General features: G+C 37.7%; 1 protein-coding gene across 1 annotated transcript; it reads right to left on the bottom strand.

Annotated features, from left to right (window-relative positions):
* Nucleotides 1-1,327: 1,327 nt before the first annotated feature.
* On the bottom strand, nt 1,328-18,781 carry rnf167 (ring finger protein 167). The gene is made up of 10 exons (XM_038294537.1): nt 18,368-18,781; nt 14,078-14,203; nt 13,904-13,984; nt 13,679-13,816; nt 13,515-13,602; nt 10,887-10,974; nt 9,729-9,834; nt 7,352-7,445; nt 3,752-3,832; nt 1,328-3,583 (listed from the first exon to the last, which is right to left on the bottom strand). The coding sequence occupies exons 2-10, from the start codon at nt 14,180-14,182 to the stop codon at nt 3,159-3,161; spliced, it is 1,206 nt and encodes a 401-aa protein (XP_038150465.1). The 5' UTR covers nt 14,183-14,203; nt 18,368-18,781; the 3' UTR covers nt 1,328-3,158.
* Nucleotides 18,782-22,708: the final 3,927 nt, after the last annotated feature.

Genomic DNA, 22,708 nt, shown 5'->3' with positions numbered 1-22,708 from the left:
CAGGCAGACGAACCAGTTCCAGGCGAGGAGACACAGAAATGAACAATGGACTTGATGAGGTAGAAGAAGAAACAGGCAAACGGTAGAACAAATGAGGAAACAGGTGTAGAGAATTGACTATTTATCCAAAGTCTGAAGGGGGAAATGGTCTAGAGCAGAGGTCTCCAACTCTGAGCCTTTAGATCTATGATGCAGATATTGGATGCATCCCTGTTCAATTCAATTCAGTTTATTTATATAGCGCCAATTCACAACACGTCATCTCAAGGCACTTTACAGTTCACCAGATCATAGTGTCAAATTGATTCAAAGTTTTCTATATAAAGAAAACCAGCTGATTGCATTGACTCATTGACTTGAAGGCAATTCCTCACACTAAGCATGCTTGTAGCGACAGTGGAGAGGGAAAACTCCCTTTTAACAGGAAGAAACCTCCAGCAGAACCAGGCTCAGTGTGAGCGGCCATCTGCAGAGGCCAACTGGAGTTCAAGGAGACAGAAGCAGAGATATAAAAAGCAAGTGTAAAAGGCGGCCCCGTCCAGGAAACACACAGCCAGGCAGACGAGCTCCGAGCCAGCTCCCATGCCAGAGGACGAAAGAGAGCACATCCAGCCAGTCACAGTCAGAGATACAGGACTACAATGAAAAACAGGCCGATCTCCAACATCCATAAACAAAGGTGTTGATGTCAGCAGCATCTGTTCCAACACAGCTAAATCAAATGACTGAATTACCAGTTTTTTTTTTTATCATACAGAGCCCAGGGTTAGACAACAAACCCATTTTTATATCTATTCCCAGGCTCCATGATTCAGTAGTCATTCTATCCTTCTCCTTTGATCACCTGTGAGCTTCATCCTTAAAAAGCCTTGTTTGACTTATTCTACTTTCAACAGTGACAGACAACTCACCTGAATGACATCACCAATTATGTAATTCTTTATTTTGCAGATAATAGTGTTGCATGGGTTAAAATGCTGTGCTCATGTTCAGCTGATCACATCAGATCTTAGTAACTATAAAAGCTTTCTTTTCATTATAGCAACTATATTACGTGACATATTAAGACCTTCCTCTCATATCTTTATGGCTTTATTCTGGTAATATGACTTTTTCTTTTTTAAATCTGTCCTACTCTTATAATGGTCATAAAGCTCCCGTAATGTCAAAAGTGTTACACTCAAGGAAAACATGCTAGTTTGTGATTTAATAAAATGATTCAAGTTAGATGGATCCTTTCACACAGTGCTGAAGTGCTGCTTTAGTTTTTTTTCCAAGTGATCACTAATGGGAATATAAAAGACTAAATAATAAGACTCTCCCAAGATTTTTATTTTATTATAGTGGCTTTATTATCAAGAATCATGTGTCAATGAGCATCTGTAGAGAGAAATCACGTCAACTTTCCTTTTCCAGCAAATTATGGCAACACATCCCATTTAAATTCTTTTAAATCGTTCACAATAAAGACATTTAATCTTACCTTCTATGAGTCTTTACAGACTGTACATGTAATGTCTGATAACTCAGGCACATTCTAAAAAAAAAAATAAATAAATAAAAACCTGTGATAATTGAGATTTAAATGATTTTATATTTCCATTTGTTTCCATTAACAGACTAAAGCTCAGATATAGAAAAAAACTACAGTACAAAATATAAATTCAAAGCATTTTGTAAATATGAAAAGAGTCCTTCTATTGCGAACAGATCCAGATCAATCCTTGACAACGTGGGGAGGCTCACTGGCAGAAAAATGTGAAGGAAGGAATTCTAGTAATCCACATTTTTAGTGATGCACCTTCAACCCCTGCTGACAAGATGATAATCCCAATCATTTCTCCATCATATTTAGTATTTTATGATGCATTAAATCAAATAATACAATAATTGCACTCTTCCTCAATAGAAAAATCATAAATCCTAATGTACATGTATGAACAGCTTGTTAAAAGCAAAATGATTTAAAATAAAATAAAACCCTGTTTATTCGATTTTAGAGTCACACAGATCAGCAAATTTTAACAGTAGTCAATACTTTTCAACTTCAGAGCTCATGTTACAGATGGTCCTTTTTTTCTTATTTAAGCATTAAAACAGTACGGTCAAAACCTTCTAAAACGTCCCATTTGTGTTTTTCACACAAATGACACTAAACAGGCCGTATTAAAAAGAGCATAACCAGCCTTAGTTTAGCCCTGATCTATCTGATGTTAGGGTACAAATAAAACAATCTTTCCACAGAAACAAACTCCCTCCACTTAAAAAAACAAAAACAGGAAACAAGTTATTACACCATGAAACAAGACACAATTCAACAAGAAAAATCAAACTAAAACTGAGGAAGGAGTGTCTACCTCGACTACTCGATTAGCGAACATTTAACATGAACATCAAGGCCAATGTAAGGCAATGCGTTTTAATGCTCAATCTGTACGTATGTAAAAACTGAAAATAAAGAAGTAAAAGAAGCAAAGAAAACAAAAATGATAACTGAAACCCATCCGTTCTTTTTTTTTTTTTTGCACTTGGTTTTTCACTTCAGATTCTCACTGACCTTTAACTGTGAAATAAACCTGAGTTCACTCAAAATCAATAAATGGGATCAAACCAAAAACTGCCCACAGAGCAATGCCAACATCAAGGTATAAAAGCTTTCAGACATTCTAGAATAGTGGATTTTATCATCGAAACGAGAAACATTTATTCTTCCTTAAAAGTAAAAGCGAGAAGACACCCCCCACCCATTCCAACCTCAGCAGGATTCCTCCATAAACCACTTCAACCAGATTAGCTTTGGTCAGACCTACAATGGGGCGGCTTTAGTGATCAGGTCCTGTAGTGTAATAAAGTCACAGAATCAGACAGGAAGTGGGCGGGCAGAGTGAGAGTACGGGTTACCATGTCTATGTGAGGGGAATAGCTTAAAATTTACTTTGGTGAAACAGATTTACTGCCTTAACTTTCAAAATAAGTCTCCCTCTGATAAGTGGAAAAAACATTTGTTAGAAAATGACAAATGTGGAAATTGTTTAGAAGTGTGATAATAATCCAAACAGCAACAGCACGCTAAATCGGCACACTTAAAATGGCGAAACTTCCCTCCCCGTTTGCTTTTCTTCCTTTCGGAGTAAAACTGGCTTTTTTTGCCAAAAGGTTCACACCACCAGGTCCTTCCTGCCAATTAGCTGAGCCGTGTCGCTGTCACTGTAGTGCTGATCCTCTCCCCCGTCACTACTCTCAGACTCGGTGTCTTCTTGTGGGGAGTAGTAACCTTCGTAGCTCCGGATGGGGGAGTCAGGTTGCGGCGGAGAGACAAGGCACTGGGCAGTGGTGGTGGTGGCTGAGTAGGCCCCTGGGTTCCCAGGAGGAGAGCTAGGCGTGGACGGGCGGAGCAAAGGAGTGCGCTCAGAGTCCCCCGTCCCCTCTGCTGCCTGCTCCTCCTCCTCTCTCGGACCACCGGTTTCCTCCTCGGAGTCGGACTCGGGGTGCCCTGGGTTGTTTCGTGTAACGCGCTGTTTGCACACAGGGCATGTCTTCTTGGTCAGGGTGAGCCATGGGTCAACGCACTTGCAGTGATACGCTGACAAATGAATTACCAGAAAAGAAACAATTAAGTGTACAAATAAATGTTTTTTTTTTTTATGACACAGAAATATTAAAAAATAAGTTAAAATCTTCAGAAAACTTTAAGATGATACATTAGTGATTTCTTCCTCTGAGACTTTTAAATGGCGCAGAGGACGTTTACCATGTGAGCAAGGTAAAACTCTCAGCTTGTCTCCTTCTTCATACTCATCCAGACAGATGGCACATAGATCGTAGTCATCTCCTGAAAAGAAAAGAAGGCCCAGAAGAATGAGGACTGGATTCATTAAAGTGAAGCTGAATGAACTGAAGCTGCTTTCCCACTGAATACCCAGGTTTTTCAAAACCGGGTCGACCCGCTAACAACTGGCTTTTGGCTCTTTTCCAATTTGACCGAAAAGCCGAGTCTAACCCCTCGCTGGCAGCTGCGTGGCCTCTGTCCGCAGCTGTGTGACTGGTGACATCATAACGTTGGGTTAGCATTGATGATGTCACCAGTGCGACAGGCATCAGGAAAGTAAACAACGGAGAGCAACATTTAAAGAAGCCAGGGCATAGTCAGTGTGCTTTATTGTTTCTGTCTATTATCTGTCTGAATCCCTCTCACCAGAGCGGCTCCCTGTTTATCAAATGTAAACAGAGTTGCTCTGCTTGTTAGATCAGAAGCGACTGGCACGGTGTCGACATCCATATGTTGAGTTCAATGGTATTACGTAATTTAGCGGGTCGACCCGGTGTCCTGTCTGATGAGTATACCCGGTCAGACCAACATACCCATAGTCAATACTCGTTTATCCCTTTAGTTTTATACAGACAATAGACTTTAAACTACCTCAAGGGGCGTGTATCCCTTTAGTCATGTACAAAAAACTATTTAACCACTTACTTTTTGGTGTTTTTTTATGGTGATCTGAGCGTGCATTTTTTTTTTTTGTACAAAATAAAGGGATTAACGCAAATCTGACGTCTTGCGCATGCATATTGACTATAGGCCAGAGATGGGAAATGTGGAGTCAACAAATCATCTCCATATCATGTATTTAATCTACTCAGCATATTAACCAGTTGAGTCCAATCTGCACAGGTTGATTCACGGTGAAGATTGGACTCACCTACTTCAGTGGGTCATGGAGAGGACTTGTTGACTCCACATTTCCCATCTCTGCTATAGGCATGCTGATCTGTCAGAACTCTTCTGGTGTTCCCACAGCATGTCGATCAGAGCAGAGGCAATTTAAATGTGGGTCGCTTGCCGAGCTGTTTGAACCGGTTAGAAACACATCAGTGATCTGTTCCCACTCCCACTAAAAGCCGACTGTTCCTGGCTTTAACTGGGTTTTCAGCAAGTGGGAAAGGGGTACGAGTGAGGATTAGCACCCCTCGTCTCTGTCTCTGCTTTGGAAACTGCTAAGAGACCTTTTTGGAAAGCGAAATGAGAATTGTGAGTTCCTGGTAAAGACAAGGAAACATTCACCTGCCTAGATTAAATCCTAAATTAGATAATCAAAAATGTGTCTGATCTGGTAAGGCTCAGATCTGTTTTGATGGCTAGGAACTAATGTTAGCTTAGTTGGCTCTGCTGTTTAAGGGGAGCTCAGAATGTTGTAAAGCGGCGCTCTGGGTCACATAACTGATTCAGAGGCAGATCTGACCCTCTCAGGTCACTAGGTGAGATTCTGAGAAGAGCCGTCTGCTTGAAGGATTGAGACTCAGGCCCCGTCCACACGAAGACGTTCCCTGGCCTAAACGCACAAATTTTTCACCAAACCAGCCTCTCATCCACACAAAGCCGGCGTTTCGGGGGTCTGTAAACGATCTTTTTTTTATTCAGCCTTCAGAGTGGGAAGATTTCGAAACGCCGTTTTCGCGTTTCCATCTTTACGCTCTAACCGCATATTTTTTTTTACACGCATGCGTCATAGCGTCGCCTCTAAACACGCATGCGCGACCAGTATCACAACAACAATGGCGCCGTTGCTGCTAATGCTACTCACCCTGCTGTCGGGCTTACAACAGAATCTTCTTCTTCTGGAATATCTCCAGGAAGAACAGAGCAATATCAACGACATAGTTCAGCGCCTGAATTTGACTTAACCACGAAAATGGACCCGCAGGGCAACCATGTATAAATATTAGTGCGCATGCCCAACATTTCGTCGCTTATTTTTGCTTTGGCACCACAGCGCCACTTACAGGCCTGGCATACATTTTGCAGCGTTTTCATGCATTCGTGTGGACGCTCACATTTATTCTCCGTCTTTAAGACAAACGTTCTGGAAAATATAAGCGTTTCGTGTTCGTTTTGACTTCATGTGGACGGGGCCATAGTTAGAGGCCAATACAGGACTTCAATATGTATCTTGATATATAAATAGTGAAAATATTTTAAAGTAGGACCAGGGGCCTCAATCTATGACCAACATGACCTGAACTAGTGCCAAATATTTCATAAAGTTTCTAAAATATACTGAAATATAATTTTTTTTTTTGCAATAAATGCAAATAGTCACCAGCTGATGAGAGTTAAACAGTTATACTGAATGTGTTTTCAGCGTTTTTGTCTGACAGACTTTTGCCTATCTATAAACTAAATATTCCTTCCCCTCACAATTGCTGAATGAAGGAAGCGGATCATAACTACGCTTGAAAAACTCAGATGTTCAGGCAGCAGCTCCATCTGGTATTCAGGGAAACTTAGGAGTCCATTAAAATTTCTAGCAGACACAATCGCTCTGCTACCCGATAAACAGGCAAGAGTTTTTTGTTTTGCTTCTGTGTCTCTGTGTTGTGTTTAGTCACAGGACTGGTTCTGTCATGTTTGGACCTGGTTCTTTCTGGGGAGAGCTATTGGAAACCGACATACAATACCTGTAAATTATATGGAGAGCATTTTATAATAATAATTTTTTAAGCAAAGAACATGTTTTGTAAATGTTTTTTTTTTTTTTTTTAAAGACAAAAATGTTTGTAAATAAAAATTTGAAGAAAAAAAATGCAATTAAAAAAAATCTAACTTTCTGTTTTAATTAAGTTAAAAATTTAATAGATTTGTAAAAATTTTAATTTTTTTTATTTCATAATAGTTAACAAATTCTATATTTCAGTCCAATTTTCTTATTGAGTTTTACAAATTGCAAACTGCGCTTAAGAGCAGAGAGCGCCCCCAGAAGTGAAGAATATTTGATCCATAAAATGTAATTTGAAAAGAATGTAATTGGTAAAACTCGATCTACAACAGTGAAATATAAAAACAAAAACAAAGAAAAAAATAAATGATATATATATATATATATATATATATATATATATATATATATATATATATATATAATATGTAAAACGTTTTTTGTTTTTAAATAAAATTCTATCAAATAAATAAAAAATTATGTAAAAAAAAATGTAAAAAAGAAAATTTGAAAAATGAATTAGAATTGTATTTTTTTTAATCAAGAAAGTTAAAACTCATGGATTGAAACTTATATGCAAAGTTGCATTCCTTTAGACAGTATCAGTCCTTTGCTTGCAACGAAAATGAATGAAATTCCCTTCATTAAAAAGTAGCTATTGGTGTTAGAACTGTAACTTTGACATCCCAGATTATTCAGCGCTCATAAAACTGATTCATTAGACACACAAATATACAGATTTAAAGGAAAATATCAAGCATATCAATCACCTGCTGATTGAGTTGAACAAAATACAACAAAAGGATCAATGGTGTGATTAATGAGAGTCATGGTAAAAAGAAGAGAGAACGCGTTACCTTTCCTGAACTTATGAGTTGGAATGCGCTTCAGCTGCTCTTTGGTCAAACGGTTTTTCCTCAGACGTTTTCTGTACTGAACGCATCGTATAACCTGGAAAAAACAGTTAATACACTGAAACTTCAAACAGGCTGATTAAAACATTAGGGTGATGTGTGTCTAATCAATAAAAGCTGCATTTAAAGGGGAATTTCAGCAGCCTCTCACCATATATGGCTGTACAACAAAAGCAAAGTGGGCCTCTGGTAGCCATGGCAAAGTACAAGGCAATAATGTTATATAATTACGTTTTATCCAACAGACTTAACTATAACTTCATTTGAGTGCTGGTTATCTAAAAAAAAAACACTTTTGTGTAAACAGCCAAAATCTGTAACCATTTAATTTTAAAATTATGTTTCTCTGGATCATTCCTATTTTAACTCCTTCTACAGGGGTAATAAACTTTGAACTCAGGCTTAACTAACCCAGAAACCAGCCTCTAATTACCATCTTTTTGTCTGTTATAATTAGAGCTATACAGTTACATTTCAATGACGGATATGATAATATTTTTTTTTTTTTTTTGGTGTGCATTGCTTTTCATCCCCTGATTTCCTGCCTGAACGATCCTCTCTGCTCTAGATTAATGTAGAGTCAGTTCAGCTAGCAGCGTTGTGCAGATGTTATCATTTAAAACTTTATATTGATAAGCAGGAAAATAGCTGGTACTCAAAACCATCTGTGATACACAGGGAAATAACTAAAGCCATAAAAATGTTTTATCTAAATGAAAAATTCCTTTTTCCAACCTCAATATGGAAAATCCTTCTTAACAGAATTACAGACGCTAACTAACTATGTGTGCAAATAAATGCAAATCAACAACAAAAAAATAACACAATGTTAAGGGTGTTTGAGGTATTTTTCTCAAAATGTGGAAATAATCCAGAAATCAAACATTAGCAAAAGCAAAAACATGCAAACAAATATTGTCCTTAGATCAATATCATGCCAGATTAGTTATGTATCCAGATACAAGGTCAGAGTTTGATATTTTTTATAGTATATATATTTTTCAACAACCCTAATGGTGTAAATTCAAACGGACGTGTATTTTCGAGAGGCTGCCAGTGCTGGGTGCTTCTGGGACGCTTAACACGCTGCAGCCCACCAGGTGAAACGGGCTGCAATCAGCTCTGACAATGTGTTGAAAGTGATCTACATTAAAGTCGTAGTGAAGCGGCTGTTTCAACTTTGCATTTTCGAAATCTCCAGAGTGGTGCCCGACTTTACACGGGTGAATAAAGTAAATTTGCCTGATCGATTATCAGGGGGGCGGGATTGTTGTGGCGGAAGGTTCCCAAGCAAGTTTGGTTGTGGTCGGTGTCTCGGAAGCAAAACACTACTGCCACCTACTGGTTTGTGACATTGAGCAAGTCTTAGTGCTGTATCTTATGTTTGTCACAACGCGCTATTATCCATGATGGTTACAATCAGTGCACTATGCGAAGCAGAGATAACCGATTAATGAAGTGTTTTATCTCTGGCCAGAACTTTGATGTCAAATCCTCCCGCTTCAAAAAGGCAGTCCAATGACAAACCTCTCCGTGGAGGATCATGATTTGGAAAGGTGAAATAAGCAATTTTTTTTTTCCACTTTTATCCAATGTATTACAACATCCAACTGCCATGTACGTGGGCATTGTCACTTTAACTATAGCTCTCGCAAATTTCAAACGTGAAGTTCTCTTTAAATCTTCAATAATTGTTGTTGATTGCAGATGTGTCTAGTAGATCCCATTGATTTTGCTTGTAAAGCAGGGAGAATGGCGCTAGGCTTACCGCACCGTGACATCACTGCTGGAAGGTGTCAGGAGTCAGGTGTTACTATATTTGGGCAAAAATAGCCGGTCCTGGACTCGGTGATCACAACGAAAAACCGGCTTGTCTTGTTTGTATGACCGCAATTGTGGAAAACGACTCATGAAGATGCACCAGCTAGAAGAGCCTTTTTCCACCTGGATCCCTGCTCTTTTTCGCCCTCATGTCTCTCTGTTGTCGCACAAACTTGCCCCCACATCCTCACCGCCTCTGCCTTATCTAGACCCAGACCCACAGCTAGTTTGTGATTGTCCCTCTTGCGTTGTGGTGTGGAATAACATAGAGCAGACCTCGCTTCAATGTTGGGCATAATTCAAAAATATCTTCGCAAAGCTCACTGCAACATACTGATGCAGGAGTATAACCCGCCCGTTACTCCTCACTCATCGAAAAACAATCCTCTGTTAGCAGTAGGAGGGCATGGTATACTGGAAACATTCCTAAAGATCAGTAATATATCCTGATGCAAGCATAGAAATAAAATAAAAGAAATAATGTATTATTTCTACTTACCAGGATTACACACATGACAAGAATAATCATGCCAACCACCCCAGTAAATGGAATCAGGTAATATGAAAGTGGAAAAGTGAACTCGGGCTTCAGTATCACATAGGCTCTGTCGACAAAGAGACAAACAACTTTAACTATTATCAGGTCCAAATCTAAAGCTGGCTGTTAACCCATTTAGGCCGGGAAAGCATTACCGCATTTCTACCATTCAAGCCGGGGGTGCTGTTGCGTCATTCTACCATTGACGCCGGGAGAGCATATAAGTCAAGCAAGAAGAAAGAAGTTTTTTTCAAGCAAACATGGAGGAGTTTGACAGAGAAGAGTTGTCGGAAGGCAGTGATTTTGAGGAGTGTGTCGGCTTTGATGACGGTATAGATGAAATGATGACTTTGAACGCGCTGAACCAATCGAACTACCACCGCAATGCACGGAGTGTTTTCAACCGCACACCTGGAGTGAAAGTTGATTTGCCTGCAGACGCCACACCGCTGCAGGCATTTGAGCATATTTTTAATGAAGAACTTTGGATGCATCTAGTTACCGAGACGAATAGGTACAGTGACCAAACAAACCAAACTCCAACAAGAGCAAAGATGGCAAAGTGGTCACCCGTGACTGTGACGGAGATGAAGACATTTATTGGGCTGTGTATGTAAACCTCTCTTCAGGACGCAGTTCCCCCAAAATATGTCCCGGGACAGATTTGTGGCCATCTGGAGGTAGGTTGTATGCAATTTATAACACAGACATATGCATTATTATGCATAATAATACTGTTAATAAGTAATCATCAGATAGTTATTTATGTAATTTTTGTTCTTTATTTTGAAAACGTTTTATATTGCACATTCTCAATGAAGACATGATCACATATGGAAAAAATAAAAGGTTGAATTTTTTTTTTTTTGATTACTGCTTTTCACATTTTTTTTTTGGAAGAATTTCAAAGATAAAATATATTTTGAGTTCTATCTGCTACAGAAGCTGAGATATCAATAATTAAGGCGTTGACACAGTTGCTGAATTTACAGAAAAACTTCAGGTTTTAGGGGTATTTTTTAAAATCGGCCATAGGTTTTTAAGGTGTTTTTTCCAGGCGTTTTAGGCCTAAATGGGTTAAACAGCATCCTTTCTCTGATCAGGTATTTTTTTCCTCACCCAGGTTCGTGAAGTACAGTCTTGAGCAATTTTGCAGCACGGTCGCTGGTGAACACAGAGGGGATTTCAATCTGCCCTGCAATCGTTTCTAAAAAAAAAAAAAAAAAAAAAAAGAATTAACATTAGTTAAAAAAGGAGAATCCCTTGAAACAAATGCGTCACCCTCCAGGCCTGCAGGCTGAATGCAACCGGCCACAGCAAGTTATCGGTTCAGCAAGAGCCAAAATGGCACATGTCATCAAACAGACATATGTTCCATTAAAGTTTAAAAAGTGGCTTAAAGTGCTAAAGAAATAGTAGTAATGTTATAAGACTAGAGTGATCTATGTAGAAGGAACATAATTAAGTCAGATGTTTTATTTACACAACTCCAACCGGACCCTTTAAAAGACTCAATAAAGCTAAAATGGCTACATATAGCCTGTCCTAGGTTGTGCTCTGGACTCAGCTGAGGAAGTGGCTGAGAGGAGGGGGTCGTCCAAGCTTACGTCCATCATGAACACCTTCCACCCTCTGCACCAGACTGTAGAGGAGCTGAGCAGCTCCTTTAGTGAAAGACAATTACTCCCTGTTTGTAAAAAGGAGCGCTACCGCATGTCATTCATCCCTGCCGCAACCAGACTCTGCAATGTGACACTACAACAGCAATAACTTGTGCAATGTATAATGCTGCATTCACACCGGACGCAGCTGGCGCGACAGAAGCAGCGAGTTTACATGCAAAGTCAATGGTTGACGCGCGTCAAGGCGCAGCAAAAGGTCCGGCTGCGCGTTTTGAGCAGCAGGCGCAGGCGCGCAGCGCGTCTGAGCAGCTGAAGCAGCACGTCGGGCGTCTGACGCGCTGCGCGCCGCAAACGCGCTGCTGCTCGAGATGGAAAAATTGAATTTTTGCTGCTCGACGCACCGCGTCAACCAATCAGAGAAGCTGATCTGGGAGCTGGCAGGGAGAGAGACACAGCGCTGATGATCAGAGCGCTATGATCACTCCTCTGAAACAGTTTATTGATGCCTAAATTAACTTAAAATGCAGAAATCTACCGGCAGAATATGTTCCCTTTTATTATCCTGGTGCCTGCAGATCGGATTATTTAGATGAAAAACACCTACCAGCCGCCGCGGTGAACCGCGAGGAGGCGACCCGGCCAGAGGCTGCTGTTAATAACCAATACAATAACCCTGTATAATAATCCTCCTACAAAAAAAAAAAAACTGTCATATTTGGACAGGCTGTATATACTGCATATATCCCATGCACCTTTTTCTTCCTTTGGCACCTTCTTCTTGTTCTTTGACTATTTGACTTGATGTAACGAGTTAATCTCTCCACTGTGAGATCACAATGAGTCTCACACCCCTGACTTAGAGTGATGTTTGCGTTTTAGATCTGTAATCGCCAACATCTCTTAAAGTGATCTCCTTCAACAAAAGCTCAATTTTGTCTGAAATTTGCCTAAATTTGTGAATTATGCTGAATTTTAACGAGCGTAACGGCCACAGAAACGGTTTATGTTTTTTAAGCGCATGAGCACCAATTTGACAGTGTTACTTTGATAGCTCCGACTGCGCCCTGCCAACACAACCAATCGTCTGCAGCGTGCCTCAGACTAACGCTGAGTGACGTCCGCTCACATGCAGGTGAATGCTTAGCCTCACCGCCGAAGAACAGAGAGGGTAACCTTTGAACAGGACTCCCACATCTTGGTTCACGTAGAATTCAAAGACTTCTCACGACCAATTCTCTAATCTAAGAAACAATCACAAACTGATTAATAGTTTAGGATGCAGATATTAGTGCTAACTGATCTAGGTTTAATCAATAAAGGCACCTCAACAATATGCAGTTTCTGAAAATGTACGCCAAAAATAAAATCTTGTAAATCTTCTATTAAAGGCTTTTTCATTGAAAGCTAACCACTGCAGCAAGCTAAGAGAGAGGCACGATATTATCCACTGTTCTGAGAAATTAAACTACAGGCTGGATTTCATACATAGAATATTGACAGTTTTACAATCTTTATATATTTACTGCTCTACGTGGGTCACTCTGTCAGTTAACGATTAATTGATTACTAAATTAGTTGACGATTATTTCAATGATCAATAAATCACGATTAATCTGATTGTTTAGCCCTAAAGAGAATATTCACTCAAATTTAAAAGGTGAAGGGCTAGTATTTAGTTGTCAACTATTCCATATCAATGCGATTTTTTTCACCATGGTTTTTCTCCCACACATTTAATCACTGCTGTACTTTATGAAATGGAAATGTTAATTTACTGTCTGAAAGCTGTACTAAACGATATTTATTTTTGTATACACTACATGTTTATAAAATGATAATACAAGTTGTCCAAGTCTATTCAACATCCAGAATCAATCTTCAGTCATGTTTAATTATTGATTTGCCCACACTGACGTAGGTTATGAAGTCAGAAGTCTACACATGTAATAAATACTCAAACAAGCAGTTTAATTTAAAACACACACACACACACTACTCTCTGCGTACATTTTGAACGTTTTATGCGTGTGGATTTAAAACTATGAGCCTCACAATAAATCACAAGCATAAATTTAAGCTCCTCCTTTTTTCTCTCTTCTCACTTTGCAAGCTCCGCCTTACTCACCATTACTGGAGTTCATATTGAGAAGAATGTCTGAGTTGGTGTTGTGAACGATTGCTGCACTGTACCCAGCTTTCTGTGCATTAAGAACCTGAAACAATATCATGACTACATGAGCTCTGATTGTGTCAAACACCAGTGGCCATATTCTGTCAAACACTGCTCACCTTTATATCAAAGTTGCATTCATATCGCCTAATGAGAGCGATAAATTTAGTGGTGTTGGCATCATAGTTTGTTGGCAGTGGAGGAGGAGGATCCATCGTCGTACAACCATTGAGCGGACGGGATACCACCAAAAGACCCTTTTAGGATAACAGAAAAAATAAAATAAAAAAAAGACCACTGAAGTGAACATGTTCATGCAGTAATAACTAAATATCTCCGCTCACCATTAATCCCTCCTCAGGAAGAGGAGGTCCAAACAAAGCAGGTAGGTCCTCAAATAACATGGAGGTCATATTGTAGAAATGCTATCAAAAGAAAGTGTGACATGATTGAAATACAAAATGACTTTCAGGATAGAATATCATCATTATACCGTTTAAAACTTTAACTTTACTTACAACAAATATATATGCATGTGTTGGTGAGGGAACACACACGCAGGAGAAGACCAATAAAAAGACACTCTGCTGAGTCCACTTAGGCCAGACACCGAGGTGGGCCATCCTGGGATGCTTTCAGTGCAACTAAGATGTGAAAAAGAAAAAGAAAATGTATCAAACAAAAAATACAGAAATAAAGTAAATGGCATACAAAAAAAAACAATTTTGAGTCTTAGTGGTCTTATTTCAAAGCGAGTGGCAAAACCTGGATAGTTTCTGCCAAGTTCTAAAAAGACGTTTTTTCATGTTTTATTTACCTGTTTAACCTTTTATCAAGGCTTCTTCTATATATTATTCTACACATATGTTTGAATCTGTAGCTCAGCAGGTTAAGAAACTGTGAAGTTTCTACGCAAGTTACGGGTTCGTGACCACAATCATATTTTCCCCCTTCACTTTATTTTGGGGAGTGTTGGTGGTTACAGCAGTGCACTTGTGCTCTGAAAAGGATTCAAATACCCGGTTCGATCCCCACAGCCTCCACTATGGGCCTCTGAGCAAGACCCTTAACCCCACACTGCTCCCCGAGCTATACAGTGGCAGCCCACTGCTCCTGAAAGGGATGGGTTAAATGCAGAGAGTGAATTCCCCATTGTGGGACAAGAAAGGGATTTACATTTATATATAATTAGGTCATTCTGACATTTTGAAAACAGCAGATTCAGCAGTACATCTGCACCTCAAGAACAGCTGAAAGTAGGGTTGTCACGATACTAAACTTTTCAACTCGATACCGATACTAAGGAAAATATTCGATACTCGATACCATTTTCGATACCACACGGATAAAAACAAAGACCACAAAAGTCTACAGAAATATTTTCATTAATAAATAAAATACAATAAATAAACACAATAAAGGTTGTATGCTGTGCACAATATTAAGCAAGCTTGATAAAAAACTTAGAAAATTCAAATTAAGTGTTCCTTCCTTGGCTATGCTTTGCACACATAACAATGACACTGGCCAAACCAGTTAAGAAACAAAAATAATTTTCAGCAGCTGCACCTCTTACAAAAACAAAGTCTGAAACTGAAAAGACACAGAATTATTCAATCACACAGTGTTCAGAAAGTGCATTGTCCTCTATTCTGCACTTTAGATGAATGACTGCTTAGGTGCCACTGGTGACGGCACTGTATCGATACTTTTAAAAACGAGTATTGTATCCGGATACAACATTTCAGTATCGATACTTTTTTGAGTTTCGATACTTTTGACAACCCTAGCTGAAAGAGGTGAAGGAAGCCATTTTTGTTGAAAGAGAAAAACCGAGACCAAACAGAGGGAGGATTGCTGTTTCAGCTTCCAACTCAAAAAACCCATCTAAAAAAAATCATCCCAAGGTGATTACATAAGAAGGCTAATCAAGATCTAGATGGCCATGTAGACAACCTACACTAAACAAAACCAACAGACTCCAGCGACCGGGTCACCGATTTAAATCTGACCTGGAATGTGTCTAAAGGAATGGGCCTCCATGTGTGCAAGAACGTCAGTGCCCCAAATACAGGTGGCACTAGTGAGAGATGTCAGAACTGACAAAAACTCCTAGATAGCTGTCAAAACTGTTTCATGAAAAAACAAGCAAAAGTCTCACTGCCTCTGATATATTCTGGTTTTGTGGTTGCCACATAGATTATTGAAAATTTGCACAGGCAAATTTCTGAATGACATCAGAGTAAAAAGTTGTATCTTTTACTTTAGGCTGCATGGACTGCTTTAGAGAAACATTTGCATTGAAAAGCAAAAATGCCAAAATTACAATAAAGGTTAGTGACATGGCAACTTTTTCAATTTTCCAAAACATAATTTAACAAAATTCAAATTCAAAAAGTTTTTATCCAAATCAATACACATTCCTGCTTAAGCCTTAACACGGCTTTTTATTAGAACACATACTACAATAAAAATAAGGTCTGACCTCAAACGTGCTTGATTTGACCAACGCAGCCTTTCTTTAGTTGCAAAAAGCAAAGTAGGAAATCTCAAATTAGGGATGCAAACTTATAATGGACTAGTGATTAATTGTCAGTTAATGGTTTATTACATAAAGATTTCCTCAATAATATTAATTGAATTTTTTGGAGTTTTGCAATATTACGGCTGTCCATTGGAGGGCGCTGTTGTTCATTCCTAGACTGAGGTTCAGAGGTATTTGCATTAGAAGCAATGCACAAACTGTGGGAGATAACTGAATGGATCCAGAGTCTTGTCCAGCATTATCACCACTGTTTAATGACAACAAGGGTGTAGAATAAGTTAACTTTATGCGGTTCTGACTGTAAATATAAACACTGGATAAACACCATAAGGTAACACCTAAATAAGCCTATTTAGTCACGTAGCATTGAGGAGCAGCAGAACTCTGGAGAGGAGAGGATGCAATAATAGAAAAATGGAGGACATTAGATTAAAAAAAAAAAAAAACTTGAACATGATAGAAAGAAAATATGCAACAAGTAAGGGAGACAGGAAATGCTTTTGTGGTTTAATGCACTTCAATGTGTCGAGTTAATGTTCTGAGAGCAACCGGAACCACCAGTTGAAAGGCTCTGCTAACAGCACAAAGTCTTTCCCACCAGATCAAACTAAAAACACAGAGAGCTATGTCAGAGTTATCCACTTCATTGAAACTAGATGCAAATAACCCTGATAGCGTTTCAGAGCAACATACCCTGTATTTTATTTATAGTTTTATATATACACGCTTTCTTTAGAGTCAATAACCTAACAGGCTCCGGTTTTGCAATATTTTATAAATACATTTCAAAATGTGTAACAAATTGTTTTTTTGTTCATTTAAAGTCAGGGTTTAATACAGGCTACACAAATGCTGCTTATAGATAAGATCGACCAAGTTTTGAATAATTCATTAATCGATAACTTGCTTTGCTACCTGAAATATATGTCCATTGCATTACTTTGTAGAAAATCCATGTTATATCCAAGACAATGATCTAATTTTATTTTAAGATTCAAGCATGGCTTTCTTAGCCTCGTGAGACCATCCTGATCTCGCAAGCTTTCAGAGTTTCAAGGAGCAAATCCAGCAAATCCATCTGGCGGAGTCAGGTTATTGCTTTCTACTACGGCTGAACTCTTTTTGCCAGAAATCTAAATAATAAGTAAAACTGTATCAGGAGCGTGTAACAAAAGCAATTTCCATCTGGGATTATTAAAGTATTTCTGATTCAGAGATGTCTGATTATAAACAAACAAAAGAAATAAAAATAGAGAAGGCTGTGGTTTTTAGAAAGCAGTTTGTTTAGGTCAAAGGTGCTTAACTAAAAAAAAAGTCAATATTAGCTTTTGTTTACAGAATTTAAGGCAGCTCAAAATTTCTACTTTTCAGACATTTGTCTCTAAGAATTTCTCTCCTTTTTTAAAATTCACCAAGGATTCCTCCCAGTAGTTGAAATGGAAATGAGTGCTGATGATTACGATCAACATTAACATTTGAAGGCAAACAGTAAATTCAGGTTGTTTAGTGATGGTAATTCAGAGATATGCAAATAAACATTAAAAATGGCAAACAGCATGCAGAGGTTTAGCAGGGATTGAGGTCTTCCTTTTAAAATGCAAACTTTAATGCAATTTGTTTTAAATTTCTTTTGTTTCAAATTAAATGACAAAGGGCAATTGGGACTAAAAAACCACAGCTGTGGGGGTCATCTTTTTGGGTGTCTGTACGAGCTGCATTTTTCTATTTTCTTAAATTACATGCAGGCCGTAGAAAGACACAAAGTAAAGCAGTAGGGAATTTATTCCTCATTTTTGGATAGTAAAAATGTGTGGTTAATGTTTAGACCCCTTTACAGAGTTACCCCAAAATAATATAAATGATAAATTTCAGGATAATCGACCCTGCAAATAAACCTTTTATGAAATAGTGGAGACAAAGATCTACATAAGATTCACAGCAAAGATAAGGAGGAAAGCACTTTCCACCTGTCATACATGGTTTTGACCTACATTTGCCAGAAAGAATGTATAGCCAAAGGTTAGTGATGTGTTGTTCACATGTACAAAAAAAAAAGAAACTAACTTCCAAACAAAACCTATTAAATTTAACTGGAACTTCATCTGCTTTAACCATTTGTTTATCTACTTATAAAGGCAGTATCACAACAACAATAAAGAAAAACAGTAAACTGCTGAATTACAGAAACACCTTCTGTTAGAGGCACATAAGTTAAATGACGCTGAGCCAAAATGTTTGTGTGAGATTTTACTGAGACACTTACCGGATTTCTCTGTTTATATCTGAACTCAGTTGGAAGAAATCGAAACTCCAGACGTTTAACTAATCATTTAATTAAGCGGTCAGTTCTTGCTATACAGTTCAAACCGTTTATAATCTTATAAATACACTTCCAACAGAAAATAAAACACACGAAAAGGATTAACTTGAGGCTAGCCGACGCTTGGCTAGAGTTAGCAAATGTTAGATAACAGGTTCATTTGTTCTCTCCCTTTTAAGGCCCGTATACAAATATTTCGTTAAAAACAAGAACTAATCTATCCAACGAAAACCCGGCGGAGATAAAACCTCCACTTTTCTCCTGCTAAGTTCGCTGTTTTCTGCTAGGATTTGTTTGTTTGCTACCGTTTCCGTCTTCTTCTTGAACGTTGCTGTGTTTTGCTGGCTGTTAACTTGCAAACGACTGAAAACTCACTACCGCCACCAGCTGGGGCGATATGAGAATGCTGTTTTAAACCTTTATTATCGAATAAATAAATAAATAAATAAATAAATAAATAAATAAATAAATAAATAAATAAATAAATAAATAAATAAATAAATAAATAAATAAATAAATAAATAAATATTTTTTTCAAATACTCTCCTGCCAGCATTTTCTAATTTTAAGGAAAATCTTGTTTTAGACACCCAGGAGGCTCATAATTGTTTGCTTAATTGTTAAAATTCTTAAATAGAAGATAAGATAAGAAATGGTTATATGGTCCCACAGTGTGGAATTTCAATTTCAACAAAACTAGTTTGGAGGAAAATTTTTATTTCAGATGTTAGCATTCAGTTCAAAATTTTTATCAAATGTGTGCATGTAGCATGAAAAAAATAGATCACATTTGATCCTGGGTTGTAATTCATAGGAACCTTAACCACAGATGCAGCGCAGAGGAAGTGATAGTTTCCACAGGCACATACAGAGAAAGATCGGTTTTAAAGGTGTTGACAAAAACCGAGCAAAAATAAGGTTGACTCAAACCTCATGCAACAGTTTCACCTCCTTGCTTTAGCTTTTTAGACAGATATCTTGTATCTTGTATCACCGGCATGACACGTGAAATATTCTATTATATTATTTTAGGAAAATTGCATAAAAATATGACTGCTCAATTTGGGGAAGGTTCTGTGTGAAAGTAACTATTCTCAAAATAATCTACTCTATTTCCAAACCAGAGTGGCCACCTGCAAAGAGACATCTGGGCAGCCTCTCTATACAGAATATTTAATATCCTTTTCCTTTTAACACCATCTTTATCAACTGTCTTTGTCAACATTAAGGTTAAAATTTCTTTACTGAATCATAAATGCAATCGACATTACAATGCAATATATTTAGTTACTTTATCTTTAAGCTATCTCATCACATTCTGTATTATTACAGAAAAGTAAGTGGAGCTAAACTGAGTGAAACTGAAGCTAAATAGACAATCACTAGAAAAGGGGCATTTGCAGCAAATTTATTTTATATGGGAGCAAAACAAATTTCATGGCATGTGAATATTATTCTCCATGGAAAACGTTTAAAGACTTAACGGTTATATCTCATGCAATAAAGATGGGCTGCATTTTGAACATAGGGCCTTGAAATGAGGTTAAAGGGAGTGATAAACAATGAGGTAAGGAAGTTCTAACTCTTTACAGAGTTAAATTTCACCAACGATCAGTCGTTAGATTTGTGGTCCCCCTTCAGCATGTGAAAAACAAGTAATGGGTGTCGTCTGCAAAAAGGTGCTGCTTATTAGCATTGATTTTGTTTACAGTCAGCCGGATTTAAATGGGTCTTTTGAAAAGAGAAACATCTTAGATTGCAGGAACTGTTTATTGACTCCCCCAAACATTTTATTTCGATCTTATCTTATTTTTATTCATTTTAAATGGATAGAGCAGAGTATAACAAGATTTTCAGGTATAACGCCACAGTGAACATCCCGCATTTCTCGCACGATTATTAATTCTTCCTTTGTTGGAAAGCAACTAAAAACAACATTAATGCAAAGGTAGCATGTGGTAATATTTCTATAAATGTCTGCTTAAAGTTACCACCAAATTATCTTTGACATGTTTTCCCAACATTATTTGGTTAATGTTTGCTTTATGTCCTTTAGAAAGTAAATATCTTAAATATAACTGTGTATTTCATGGATTTTGGAGATTTAGATACAGTATGACCAAGGAAAATATAAGCTAAGGAAGCAGATTAAGGAATTTTATAACAGCTCCTCTGGGTCTCAGAGTGGTCAAGCACAACTAAGGCAAGACAAGTTTATTTCTATGGCACATTTCAGAGGTAAGACTATTCCAAATCCAAAGCAGTGCTGTGCGTGAAAAAAACCAAAACAGTAATATAGAGCAACACGAATAGTGAAAAAGAAATGTGGCAGATAAAAAAGGGGGCTTAATGATAAAATGATTGAGAAAGTGGAATGAATATTAGACTGGAAACGTAACTAATAATGGTTCACTATCTCAGTCAGCGGTCCCTCTCGACAAATATGCTTTAATCTGGATTTAAAGCAACTGAGGGTTTTGTGTTACCAGGAGTTCCCCTCTCAGTCAAAAGTGTTGATGATTGTCCAAAAATGCAACGCACACTAACTGAAATAAATAATCTTTTAATTTAAGCATTTAAACTTTTTATTTTTTTATGCTTTCCATCTCAAAATAAAACAAAATTTATATTTTGCCAAGAAGTTAGTAAGGAATTGAAATAAATACTAAATAAAATCCTATTATAAACCCAGATTTATTAAACTGGAGCTTCTCTGAGTAACTCCCTTATAAGCACATTTAATCCTGATGAAATGGGAACAAAATGCTGAACAAAAAATATAATCAGACTAACTTGATTAGTGTTACTTTATTTACATCAAAACACCTGAGCTGAGTCTGTTCCTCTGCTTGGTTTGGATGTGTGTCACAACTGAAGGTGAACTCAAACATATGAGAAAAACTTACTTTTTGTTTGATAAAAGCTATTTTATTTTACTATCTAAGAAATAAAATATTTTCACGTACCACTTGCAATGCAATCAGACCACTAGAGGTACGGGTATCCCTGGTTAGGAAACACTGATCTAGACCTGGAAGAGAATCTAGCTGTTCTCACTTCTCCTCTGATTGCCTCACTTACTTCCTCTGTTCTCAGCTCTTCCTCTCACATTTACTAAACAGTCATCTGTAGCACGCTCCTTGTGAAATCCAGCCAATATGCACCATTTTCTGCTCTGTTTTCATTTTCCCCTTTTTCTTCTTAAATGTTTTGTTATAGGTTTATTTTTAGTAAAATTATCTTCATTTCAGAGCTCTGCTTGCACTCCGATTATTCTAAACTCCTCAAGCTCTGACATAATCAAGCTTAATGGGTTTCTACCATGACCGACTGGGGATTTTAGAAGAAAGAGCAGAAACACAAATGACAGAGATGCATTAGTCCAAAAGCACTTTCTATATGATTTAAAAGAAAGAAGTTAATAGAAGGTCCATTCAGGACCTAGAAGCTAAACCAATGTTGCATCTCCTATGTTACATTAACATACAGTCTACTGTGTATATAGCTTTATACTTTATATTGTATATTTTATATGGTTATAGATTCTGTATTCTGTATACATATCTATTTTGTCTGCACCGTCTTATTCTGATTCTAAAGTAGTCCTTCTTTAGTGGTTTCATTGTGTGAACAGGATGGAATCAGCAAGAAGAAAAAGCAAAACGTTTAATTAATTGCAAGTAATGCAAAAAATTAGAAAACAGTAGAAGAAAAGGGGTCATCGTGTCCTTCAGCAGCCTAAATCTATAACAGCATTTCTATAGATATAGCTCAGGATAGTTTCACAGAACAGTTAGAAAGTAGGTTTTTTACTAACATTTTTATATAGTGTTCAATCCTTACAACTGTAGACTGATTTGTGCACAGTCAGCTCTTTTAATCCCACAGGGATGTCAACAAAATGAGGAAATACAAAGAGACTTACATGTGAGATCTTTGTTTTAGGTTCAAGCTCCTATGTTAGCACTCATAGTTATAAGGAGAGTTTAAAAAGGATTCATCCAGGCTTAAAGTGAAGGCACCCAGGTATCTGTCATCTGTGGGGTTATTGTTATTTGACACAACTTGTAAACAACTGTGGTATTAAGAGAATGTGCACCATGTTTTCTTGGGAGAACATATTAGAATGCAGATGGTATGCATGTCCTAGGGTTGGTTTGTGTTTCTCCTCTTCAGATCCTATAAGCAGATTGAGTGAAGGCCATTTTATTTGTAGTATTTAAGAAAATTTCCTAATGCAGAAAGTTTTAAACCTAGTCTTAGGCAGGGTGTTTGGCTCACGTG

The sequence above is a fragment of the Cyprinodon tularosa genome, unplaced genomic scaffold (genome assembly GCF_016077235.1).
Source record: "Cyprinodon tularosa strain WSP-4 unplaced genomic scaffold, ASM1607723v1 ctg341, whole genome shotgun sequence".
NCBI lineage: Eukaryota > Metazoa > Chordata > Actinopteri > Cyprinodontiformes > Cyprinodontidae > Cyprinodon > Cyprinodon tularosa.
The sequence above is the reverse complement of the archived record's forward strand: the minus strand, read 5'-3'. Positions and strand labels throughout refer to the sequence as shown.